This window comes from Penicillium vulpinum, assembly GCF_028829585.1.
Source record: "Penicillium vulpinum strain IBT 29486 chromosome Unknown utg000003l_segment0_segment0, whole genome shotgun sequence".
Classification (NCBI taxonomy): Eukaryota; Fungi; Ascomycota; class Eurotiomycetes; order Eurotiales; family Aspergillaceae; genus Penicillium; species Penicillium vulpinum.
Window position 1 is genome coordinate 4,914,464 of NW_026643243.1, and position 12,537 is coordinate 4,927,000.

The following is a 12,537-nucleotide window of genomic DNA, read 5'->3' on the forward strand; positions in this document are numbered from 1 at the left end:
ATAAAGACTAAAAGGCCATTTCATATGCTGTTCAATTATTATATACTATGCAACCAATGCTGTACAAACATGATACAAGGAGTGCACAGACTCAAATATGACAGAAAGAAGAACACATTGACCTCCTACCGACGCGCCAATAATGATATAACAATGAAAGATTCAAACGACCAAGAGCCCAAGCCCATCGAATGATTATGCAACCCCATATCCGTCCATCTGACACAGCAGCGCTTGCATCATGAGCACTGTACAATGAGATTAGAACTGGCGGACCAGATGATCGAAACGAAATGACAAAAAAAGATACAAGAAAAAGAGATTCTAACAGGTGTGGGGTATATGGCGTAGAGTATATATAGACAAGAAATAGAAGGAGGGAAAAAAAGGGAAAAGGTGTAGAAAGAATGGGTTAAAAAAGTTGTTTAATGTCAATGAGCTCTGAATTGCTCGGACGCTCACGCTCCATATGGAACCACCAGTCCCGGCCCATTTTGTGGTTCCAGGTTCCAGTACAGGTATCCTTCTCCCAAGGCAAGGCCGAGCCCAATGCACTACTCAAAGGTGTGATTGGTGTGGTGGGTGTCGTTGGAGACGTACCCATTACCGACGTCACAGACCGCCCACTCAAGCTCCCCCAGCCAAACCTTGAAATGGTGGATGCAGGCGACAGGAGGTCGTCAGGGGGTGGGGTAGAAGGGATTCCGCCGCCGAAGCAATTAACGCCTACTCCGGCAGCATATGACAATGACTGGTTCGAGGCGAGCACTTGCTTCCACCCAATCAAGCCACCGTCTAACTCCTGGCCGGGGATATCAGGACGGAGGACGAAGTGGGGGATTGATGCGCCCGTTGCAGGATCCCGGAAACCACTACGGCCAATCAAGGTTGGCATGCGGAACTCGTAGACCGTTTTGGGGCCGTTGTGGTCATTGTCCTTGTGTCTGAACCGTTCGGAGGCAGCCCAGATCCCATAGTCGTCCATTTCCTGAACAGGCTCTTCCTCGAATTGAGAATACTGCGCATTATCCGGCACATACGCGTCCGAGTAATCTTGGATCAGAACCGGCATGCCGGCCTCGGTGTCCTTGGCTGCCATGTCGATGAACGTCTGAGCACGGATTCGAGCTGAGGTCAGATTGTTGCCCGCTGGCAGAGCGAGTGGTCGGGTATTCACGGAACCGTGGGAGCTGCGAGGCAAACTGTACCGGTCTGGTCGGAGCAGAGCTTGACCCTTTAATACAGGTCGGCAGACAGCCTGGAGCGCACCTGGGGGCTCTACATCGGAGGGTGCTCGGAGAGCTTCCAATTGAGGGAAACCAGCGGAAAGGATGCTTTGGGCAAGATGAGAGTTGGGGGTGTTAGAGTGGTGTGTTGGTTTCTGGAAGGGGAGGGTATCGAGCTGGGTGAGGGCTGCGTCTGGGTTTGGGCATGCCACATCCCAGTGGAGATATTTTAGAGATGATGAGGCCAGGATAGGCTGGAAGATCATATGCTCATCCGGTAAAGTTGGGCACTTTTCAGTCTGGGCTATCTTGAACCGTTCAAGTCGTCGTAGTGACGCAAGGATTTTAGAAATGACTAGTAGCGACTCGACATTCTGCTCGATCAAGACGAGCGTCTTGAGAGTATGTGATTCGGATCGTGACGTGTACTGCGAAAGGCCAGCGTCTGTAATCCCTGGCAGGTTCTCCAATCTTAATGACTCCAACGGTGGCAGACACATCAATGTGCTATCATCAAAGGAGTCTTTGTTGAAGGAGGTAATGCAGAGGTTACGCAATGAAGGAAGAAGATTGAACATGCGCAGGGAGATGCTAGGCTCCAATGCTCCATTTCCATTCAACCCATAAAGCATCAGTGTCTCCAAGTTTGTCCACGAGGTGTGGTAATTCAAAAACTCAAACATCTGGGAGGGAGCCAGGCTCCCAGGGCATGAATCGCCACGCAGTGACTAGCTCCGATGCTTCTGCGGGCTCACCCAAAACCCAGGTGTGCTCTTTGAGCTTTTTGCGGGTTGACAAAGCATGGGTCAGACGATCAAATACATGATGATACGGGATAGACAAGCCCAACAGGCGCTCCAAGTTTGGGCATACCATAACCACGGATGCTACCAAGTCTCGATACTCCTGCCACGGCGTACCTTGTTTCGTCGTGGTAAAGAGCAAATCTAATTGGGGCACCCGCAGGTCGTATACAAGGTTGGCCAGCAACTTTCGTTCACGAAGGGTTCGCCTCAGAAGCTTCAGGCGACTTCCTCTTTTCAGACGATATTTCTTGAGTTGAGCCGGGGAGTCATTTCCGACAATGTGTATACTGTGGTATCTAGTATGGCATGTTCAATCAGCACACAATTCTGGCTTTCTTGGTAACCTTGAATCAAACAAGGGGGGAGGGTGGACTCGAACTCACAGCGGGCCTCTAACAGCCTTTTCCCAAGACCGACAGGTCAAGGATAAGGCATGTAAATCTCGTTGAAAACACGTGGTACATCCTGTTTGATGCTGCCCTTTGTGTAAATCCTCTAAATGGTAGATTATCACCTCGTAGACCTCGTGTGGTACTCGGCGTTGAACTGGTTCACTTAATTTAGGAAGAGAATTGACAGAGTCGGATTGACGGTAAGATGAGGAAGGGGAGGAAGGGGAGGAAGGGGAGTATGTGGTCGGCGTAGTTGAGGCGCTATAGTTGGTTCTGTAGGAGGATATCGAGGAGGCCCGGGAAGTATTTGAAATGGAACAGTCGGCATGATTCTCGGAGATGGAATGAGATCCCGCAGGGGTCTCTGTTCTAGCGATAACACTCATTGTGAATTTGCTTTGGCATCGGAACAAACGATGCGAGATAAGAAAAAGCAAAGACAATTCCCAATAGGAGGGGTTCGGAAAGGAAGTTCGGAATATAGCGTAATATATGGAGATCGGCAGATTCCCTTATAGTCACAGCACTTGTGTTAAGTAGCAGCCTAATCAAGAAATGAAAAGATGAAGAGAAAGAAGAGCGAGAACGGTAGGGATATCTGAAAATGGGACTAGAAACACTCTAGGAACTACTCCGCACAAAGTACTCGTATGTTTAGAAAAGGGAGGGAAAAAAAAAAGAAAAGACAATGGCAGTCGATCTCCCCCACATCAGGAATGATTTGAAGGTACCCGTGGACCTCCATGACTGTAAGCCGTGCAGTGTGCCCAGGTAGAGCGGAGACGGGAAGGGGCGGTTCAGGGGTTGCCTACATACAATTCTATATCCGGTATCGGATATAGAGGATTATATATGTAGTTCTTGTAGGAACTTGTAGATATAGATATGTAGATAGTATATAGTTATACATATTCCCTCTAACATCCCTATGATGAATCTACTAAATGAGATATCAAAAGCGAGTGCCAAAAGGGTTCGTGGACCTAACCACGCTATCACCTATTCAGGTTTAATTTGGTGGGTCATAACACATGTTACCCCTTTTCCTTTTTTTTTCCTTCTTCTTTGCTTTTTGGTATATTGGTATATTCTGTTATGTTATATATATGTTATATGTTATTATCCTTTAACTTGATTTATATTAGGTGTTTCAGTTTATAGTCCGTGGTCTGTCTAGTACGGAGCACTTATGTTGTATATTATTATCCCCTATATCAAAACGGCCCATGCGCATATCATCCTGCAGGCCAATCAAATAGGCAATCAGACGGCTCAGAATGGCCTTTATTACTTTTGACTTTCGCCTTATGTATGGATACGAAGTACTCCAGAGTGGTCTGCGCGTCACTGCATGGCATAGGAGATCGACATATATATAGTATCAATATTTACAATATCAACATTCCCCGAATATGACCACCTATAGTATCATATAGTCTAAAATGTACTCCATACTCCTATATATTATTAAATAAAAACCCCAATAAACATGACTCGAGTCGATTAAACTCCGACAATCTCCCGGACCAATATAGTAAGATCGGCGAATAGGCCACTCGACGCAAAAGAAATATTTCAACGCGTAGTACGGAGTATTTAGTCCGTCTATATAATTACACATATACTCTAGGCTACGATATATCCAACCAAAGGCGGAACGCTCGGGTATATCTCAATCCACTTCAACAGATCGGAACGTGGAAGAGACTCACAGCTGAAATCCCGATCTGGTGGAGACGTACTCCGTACTGAGGGTCCAACTCTAGTACTGCGGCCAATTGCGCTATTGGATCTCATTACGCTGACGACTAGGGCTTAAAAACGCCACTCTTGGGGTGTTCGAATTCCATTTGGAAGGTCCACTTAGCTACTCCGTACATGAAATAGATACACCATCTAAATAAGTCCCTGGAAAGATCCATCCCGATCGCCATCTATAACCCAAAAAAAGCCATCGACTTTTACTACTAAAAATAAAACGGATGCATTACAAACAGCTATCTAAACAGGGACAGCAATCTATGATGAAACCTTGCCGATTTTCTGTTATACAACATAAGAACACCGCTTAAAACTATGATGTCAGCAGCGGTCTTAAAAAGGGATTACTTGAGGTTCCAAGCAAGGGTATAACTACAAGATCGATATCACGTTTTTACCGATCTTAACTGTGGAGAGGCCACCTACAGGTAGGCAGTCTTCAAACATTTGTCACCTTATCTACTTTCCAGGGCTGGCACCATTGCTGACTCCAATATACACATAATATAAGAGCCACAAAGTCCAGCAGTAATTTCCCACTCCCTTATTCCAATTATAGGGATTGGCTAATGTAACTCCCTCCACCTTGGCGATTGTCTCACAATTATCCCCATCCACAACATTATGGGACTTATCACAGGTCCAAATCTTGCCAGCCTGTGTCCGCGTCGGCATACAATATAGCCACCCCATTGCCCTTGGTTGTTGTCGTCGGCTTAGGATCCACGCCCACGATACTAACACAAATATAGTAGTCAGGCCACAGCCTTCTGCAGGTTAATCCAATCTCCTTATTCCATTTCGATAGTTACTTAATGGTGATACGATATTGTGTGGCGATTTTGCCGCATCAATCCCCATATGTGGCCATATAAAAGGCATCAAAGTTGCTCACCATTCCTGCGCAGGTGGGAGTAGTTGCGACGCAGTTTCCTACTGTCGTAGTTGTGGTTGCTAGCTTGGAACCCACACCGATAATGGAGCCCAGCCAAATACCGGAGCAGTCGGCTTTGATCTCAGTGTTATACCCAAAATAGACTAAAATCAAACAGTAACATTCCAACAGGCAATGTGAGATGCCAATTCTCCCCTCTCAAAGAAACGGCAGCATCGTACTCTTGTTGAGTCCTGGCTTCGGCTTGGCAAGCACGGCCGCAATATAACCCTAGCCCCCTTGTCTCTTAACCCGTAAGAATATATACTGATAAAGAAACAGCTATACTCAGCAGGAGAAGACATCCCAGGTGAATTCCCTCCATATGTGCTGCCCCAAAACCTTATGACAGAAGAGGAACGTTCCAAGGATGGTTCAGCATCTCTACATATGTAGTTTTCTCGATCCAGACATGGTACGGACGGAAAGATAACAAGACAAGCCAAGAAGCCGCCAATGCTGGATACAGTCGGCTGCGCCTCATTGCTCTGAAAGAGGGCATCCGAATGGAATAATTTGGTGTCTAGAAGAAGAGTGTACATGTGAAAATAAGGAAAAGGTCAGGCCCAATAGTATCACCATACCCGAAGGAGATAAGAATCCCTTATTTTGAGGACAGGGTCGCCAGCAGAAGGCCAGGCTCTGTGCCGTTGTACTTGGTCGCGGTTCTTATCCACTATCCCGATACTTTTAAAGGTCTATCATGTTGTGAATGGCGCTGGCCTAAGGAATCGCCGTCCAAACTGGAACGGGATAATTGTTATAGTTGCGGATCGGAAGGCGTGGGGAGAATTGGGTATTGTTGGCTGTGAATCACTACGGAAAGATTTTACCATTCTGAGCGCGGGAGAGAGTATCGGACAGACCAGCTGATTGCGAACGATATAGAAGGCCAGACTTTGGACGAGAACGCTTTTGAGCTTGATATGGGTGAGGAAGTTTACCAGTATAGATGGTGTGGTTGGGATTCAGATAGTGGGCTATGAGTGTTCACGTTCCAGTGGGGAGGTGGGGTTTGTACTCGCAGGTGGAGGCGTGCCTTCCGATTTTATGTTGTAGTTCTGAAATGGAAGGAGGTAGCCAGAAAGTAGTAGAGATAGCAGGAACGGATTTATCTAAATGCTCAGAAGAAGTAGCAAATAATTCCACCGTAATAACGGATGGATTGGATGGAAGTCTGACAACTGACTAGAAAAGCATATCCGTTCCCCCCCCGCGATGCAAAATGCAGATGTAGATCGAGGCCCATGATATGCCGACGCCAGTCTTAACGCCATGCAAATGGAACTAGAATAAAAAGCCTCTGCTACCACTCGGCTATCCTCGAATCTGGGCAACTTCAATCAAACCTGGATATGCAAAGAAAAAGAAAAGTCGTGAGGAGAAGTATTCCTCAAATTACCACCGTACCGTGTTGGAACAGGAAACCCCAAAAAGAGAGAAAGCAAAGGTAGAGAAGCAGGAGAGAAGAGCGGGGAAAAGAACCAAGAGAAAAGAGCAGGTATCGAAATTCAGGACACCAATCCCAGAGGATAGAGAATAAAGTTATATCAACACTGCAATGGAGGCAGGATAGAAGACAAAGACAAAGATAGCTCGCTTTGACTAACCGCACCAGAACATGATGACTGACAATAAAGGTGCACAATGAAAGTTACCCAAGCCCAACTCCACTAAACACGCAAAAACCTCCCGGGGTTGCCTCTGAAACAGAACGTGAAGAAACAGACCGGAACCCCGGGGGGAGGGGTATGTGACTGGGAACTGGCTGACGAAATGAAGGAGAGACATGTGACCACAACGTGTAGCGAGGCTCAAGATTGGTACCATGACTACGATCGCAGGATAATCACCGTCTCAATTCGGCATCTGACAGAACAGGAAACAGACTGAAAGGATAAAGGAAAGGAAGCAGGGGGGCAAAATCAACAGAAACACCAGCATGAGTGAGGAAACGGGAATCAGAAACAAGGTGAAGGCAAATGGAAATGGAAATGGAAAACGGAAACCGATATTTGCGTGTTGAAAGTGATGCAATCCGAAGGCATGTACAAGACAAGACAAGAAACAATAATGTGTGCCACATCAAGACTCCATGGTCATGCAGTAGGAGGGGAAAAAAAGAAAACGTAATCACATGTCAAAGGTATCATCAACGTTGAAAATCCCGGGTTCCGTGCCGTCGTGCGTCTTTTGGACGCCTGTCATGCGCTGGTCGCCTGAGTTGCCCGACCGGTGGCCTCGTCGCCAGTGATCGTCGTGCATGGAGTCTTCTTCCATGTGATCGCTATCGTCCATAAGATGGTGATCGATGGAGCTCTCATTGACGAAGGTGAAGCCCTTGAAATTGGCTTGCATCCCGGGAGACAAAGGCGTGGAAGCGGGCATGAGGCCGTTGGCGAGGTTTGCGGCGCGAAGATTGAGCGAGTTGTTCAGATCCATAGCGTTGGTGAATTCGGGATCGAAGTTCGATGTGTCGGTTTCAGACTGCAGCTGCGGCTTGAACGGAGGAATCACTTCCTTGCGGGACAATGTCTCCCAGTTGATATCGTGGAAGAATGGGTGTGCCATGAGCTCCTTAGCATCGCCGTTGGCGCCCAATCGATGCTTAGGATTTCGGTTCAGCAGACCCTTGACAAAGTTTCTTCCCTCGGTGCTAAGGGCATCACGGGGGAATCGGACTTTGCCGAATGCGATATTCTTGTACATCTGTTGAGTGTCCTCGGCGTAGAAAGGACTCCAGCCACAGCACATCTCAAAGACCAAGACACCCAGGGACCAGAAGTCGACCATCTTTGTATATCCTTGCTCATCGAGCAATACCTCTGGGGCCAGATATTCCGTGGTACCACAGAAGGTATTGGTGGTGTCGTTTTGTGACAGGTTTGCCTTGGATAGACCGAAATCGCAGAGCGCAATGTGACCATTGGCATCCAACAGAATGTTCTCCGGTTTAAGATCACGATATACGATGTCGTGATCATGCAGGTGTTGCAGAGCCAGAATTAACTCGGCAATATAAAACTTGGCCCGAGCCTCCTGGAACCGACCCTCACGCTGCAAGTGCCAGAACAATTCGCCGCCCGACATGTAATCCGTAACGAGGTAGAGATCTGTTGGAGTTTGGAAGGAGAACTTCAATCCAACAATAAACGGAGAGGCAGTCATCGCGGTGCGTACTAAGATATTGCGTTCTCCGAGCGTGTGAATCACCTCCTTCTTCTGAATGATAACTTTCTTCGAGAGAACCTTCATCGCATAGATACGCTGTGTGTCCTTCTTCTTAACCTGATAGACCTGACCGAAAGTTCCTTTGCCGATAAGTTTGAGGACGAGGAAGTCGTTCGGTCCGACCTGCTTTCGATCTGTCTTTTCGAACTTCATATCGAGGTGAATTTCTCCAGACACTTGGTTGTCGCCAGCACCACGTGCGACCAATGGGAACCAACCTTCTAGTCGGCTATGATCTTCCTTAAGGTTGATGCAGAGGCGTACATGACCTAAGAAAGCTTCCTGGTTGTTGCGATCATAGACTGTGACATCAAGTTCCGACTGATCTCCCATAACATCGCTTAATAAAACGTATTAGTGAGTGATCCAAGGGTAAGGAATTAGGTTGGAGTAACATACAAGGTGGCCTCGTGATCCCAGTGCGGATCTGTCACGGGCGTGCGCCCCTTGTGATCACCCTCGACAGCACTGTTGTGAGAGCTGGACCGACTCTTCAATGGAATGGCCATAGGCCGACCGGCAGCCTCCTCGGCATCTGACTCCAGCTGGCGCCGTTTCTTTTCCTCCTCACCGTCGCGAGCACCTTTTGATATGTACTCATTCCATTCAAATACACACACCACATATGGATCGAAACTTGGCCGCAGTCCTCGACCATCAGTAATCTTCACAAACAATTTGCCATTGATCGGGCCTGTGGGTGCGCCGTTAGCCGGGGATGATGTTACAGCTGCAGCCGGAGCCTCAGACTGAGACTGGGATGGGAATGCTTCATCGAGTTTCATGGTGATCTCGTCCGTGGAGCTTTCGGTGTCTTCTGGCTTTGACTCGGTCTGGGACGGCTCTTGCGGGGCTGAAGTGGCGCCATTTTCCTGGGCGGCTGGAACCTCGTTGGACATGGTCCGGGGAGTAAGAGGAGGGGTATTCTTAAGACGCAACCCATCGGGCGCGTTTTCTGTTAGCTTGGCTAGGTTCTCGGAAGATACTGAGACATGCGGTTTCTCATGGTCGAAAAGGGGAGCTTCAGACAGGGAAAAGGGATCTGAGACAGGGAGGGATGGATTGGAGAAATGTGTGGCAAGAACGGGGTCGTCAGAGACGCTGGATACTGGGAGGGAGGTTTGACGGCGGGCAGGAGAGTCTTCTGGGGGGGTTTGGGTAGGTGAAATCAGGTAATTCTTCAGCGTTGTAAAGATAGAGGACACTCCTGGACTCGTCCCGAGTTCCATCTCATCCGACTCGTGCTGTAACAAGGAGTGTGGAGGGGTGGGCAGACTGGGATGTTCTTCCTCCATCTTATCAGACCCATCTTCCTGCTCCATCATGACAAAAGACTCGGAGGAATCGGAGGAGTGTTGGGTACGCGCATTTGATTGAGGGTCCTCAGAGGGTTTCGACAGACATGACCATAACCGCGGCAGACTCGCTTTATCACCGGAGAGAGAACCAACCTGGAAGTAGTTGTGCATAATGGAAGGCAGACGCTTGTCGGCGGGATCAGGTTCAGGTGTTGCAATTCCAGTCGGGGTCGGGGTAGAACCATTTGACCTGATCTGATCTTGGGTATCGTCTTCCAGTCCAGAGCTATTGAGACGGAATGATGGTTAGCCAAACGATAACTCCGATAAAATCTTGAAGTCAAAGCTTGTAGGCAAATTCCGACAAGGTCCGAAAGAAAGGCATCCTCGAAATGTGTTTCATGCAGGTTCAACCCTAACAAGAACAAGGTGTGATGCAATGCGGTGTGAGGGGATCGTGGACCCTCTTCTTTTTTTGCCCTCTTTTAACCCCGCCTTTAAAGAGGAATTCCCAAGGCAAGTAGAAAAGAATAGAAAGGAAGTTGACTCACTTCATTGTCTTCACGTTGTCGCCGTGCAACACGGGTCCGCTCTGCGCAGCCATTGTGTTTCCATTCAAGAACGTCGAAAAACGAGGAGAGGAAGTGGGTAAAATTTCAAGGTTGAGAAGTTGGAAAAGAAAGGATTTTTTGATGAGCTAAGGGAGTTTGCGGGATGGATTTGAACCCGTTCGGATATTCCCCCAACAAGGAAAATGAATATTCTGGATTTCTTTTTTATTTCTCTTTTTTTTGTGAGAAAAAGAGTGATTCGACGGTTTTTCTTTTGGATTTAAGTGGGATTTCGGTAATATAGAACCCACTGAAAAAAGATAAAAGGGTCACTGATTGTCCATATTTCTGGGTATTATTCCGACATAAGCCTAAGATCATACCTAGGTACATAAGATATAAGATATAATCTTAGTCTGAAGCTGAGCATATTCTGAAAAGGACCGGAACCTAAAAAAAAAAGAGGATATTGGCGCATTCTTGTAGGTCTCCCCATCTACTCCGTACATCTTCCTAATATGTAGTAATATAATATAGAACAAGAAATATGCACATTATATTATTTTGATTATTAATAGAAATCAGAAATCTATTAATGCAAAATATATAGAAACATACAGAAAAAACGACCAACGTCATATGGAGACTAGTATGTGGACTTAGCCCTAGATATCAAGAGGGGGAATCTACTTGTCCTTATTCCTTCTGATTTTACTTTGAAAAGAAATCAAGATTATTGGATTTTCAGGTCACGGTCACTAGTCCGAATGACATTCAAGACATACAATACCTTTTTCAAGAGGCTGAGAGAAATTTGCCTCTCACGGAGTATGCGCCCTTTTCTTCTTTGGCTATTCTCTTATCGTGGATATCTCTCTCCACTCAGCGGGGTATCTAATATTTCAGGTGACATCTATACTTGATAAACCCGTTTCTTAGGTTTTCATATTCTATACTTGGTAGTACTTTGTATATGTTATGGTATAATCTTATCATTATGGTACAATTATCTTCATAAACTAAAATACAACTGTGAAACCCATAGATCGAGACCCCGATCGCGAGATCACAGCCTTTCAGCTTTGATTATAGCCCAGGTCTAGCTCTCAGCTCCCCTTGCATCTGCATACCAGGTGAAATGTGAGATACGTTGTGTAGTACTCCAAGCCCTCCACATGCGTCATCGTGGGGTCTTAGCCTCTGCGCTAACATGTGGTCCGGCGGATTTAAGACCCGGTGAAAATGATGTACGGAGTACGTGCTACAGAAATGAGCTTGCTACGACTGTATATAATTGTACAAGGAAAAACAATGCTAGAGAGCAATCGCTGATCTCAGTTTTGGCCCCTCAGCTTATACTATCAACGCCCTCGAGTAGGTGGGGGGTAAAGAGATGATCGACACCTACGTTCTACAACCCCTCGAGTTTTATGTACGAATGATATGCCATGGAAATAAAGATCCATGTTCAATATCTAATTTCTTCATATCTGGACTTGCATAATTTAAAGTGCGCATTAATTTGCATTTACCATATATGGGTTTGTGCGGTTCTTAAAATATTATCTCGACCTTTCGAGGTATACAACCCTCGATGCACAGCCAAAACCTGCATGATTTCAATGTGCATATTCCGTTATGCACAAGACCGAGTCCGAGGATCGAATTTGTAAGTCATCTGCACTGGGACATGATCTGCGGGTTTGTACTCTGTACAACAAAGCACTTTTCTACTCGGTTTTTTTTTTTTTTTTTTTTTTTTTTTTCTCAAGCCTCCGGCTATCTGCAGAAACTATACTTGATCAGAATATATATAGTTCCGGAGGCGTTCTCATTCTTATATTAACCATACGGGTTACCTCGGTTGGTGGGCCGAGAAAGAGGGCCTTTAATATGCTATTAGCGTAGAATATTTGCCAGGGAAATCCTGCTAGTAGAGCCAATTCAGATGTCCAAACACCAACATAGTCCAAGCGACTTTGCTACCTAGGATATGGTTTACCCAAGCCTTCTTGGGAGTTTTTCGAGTCAGGAGCTATATCTTACATGTGACATTGGAGATTGACTGCACACAGAGGTACAATGAGGTCAGTGGTTACACTAGCAATTAACCTATGCATTTCGATGCAGTCGTCTCTTTGTTAGATGGATGCAATTGACACCCAATAATGGCAATGTGCTTCAAGAGAGAATGGTGCACTAAACGACCGGTGAGTATTTACGGGATTCTGTCAACATGTACAAAGTAGATCAATATGTAGATGAACCAACTCATCTTGAGAATTGAATCCCCGCACTCGCATATTGGCCAAGGGAGTAACACAAAAGCTCGAGGTGC

At 46.4% G+C, this 12,537-nt stretch overlaps 2 protein-coding genes across 2 annotated transcripts; both read right to left on the reverse strand.

The window, feature by feature from the left end:
* Positions 1-412: 412 nt before the first annotated feature.
* On the reverse strand, positions 413-1,909 carry N7479_006910 (uncharacterized protein; the record flags this gene model as incomplete). Its single annotated transcript, XM_057254604.1, has 1 exon — positions 413-1,909. The coding sequence occupies one exon, from the start codon at positions 1,907-1,909 to the stop codon at positions 413-415; it is 1,497 nt and encodes a 498-aa protein (XP_057108466.1).
* A 5,343-nt stretch (positions 1,910-7,252) lies between these two features.
* Positions 7,253-10,252, reverse strand: schA (serine/threonine protein kinase SCH9; the record flags this gene model as incomplete). The annotated part of the gene is made up of 3 exons (XM_057254605.1): positions 7,253-8,690; positions 8,750-9,934; positions 10,200-10,252. The coding sequence occupies 3 exons, from the start codon at positions 10,250-10,252 to the stop codon at positions 7,253-7,255; spliced, it is 2,676 nt and encodes an 891-aa protein (XP_057108467.1).
* Positions 10,253-12,537: the final 2,285 nt, after the last annotated feature.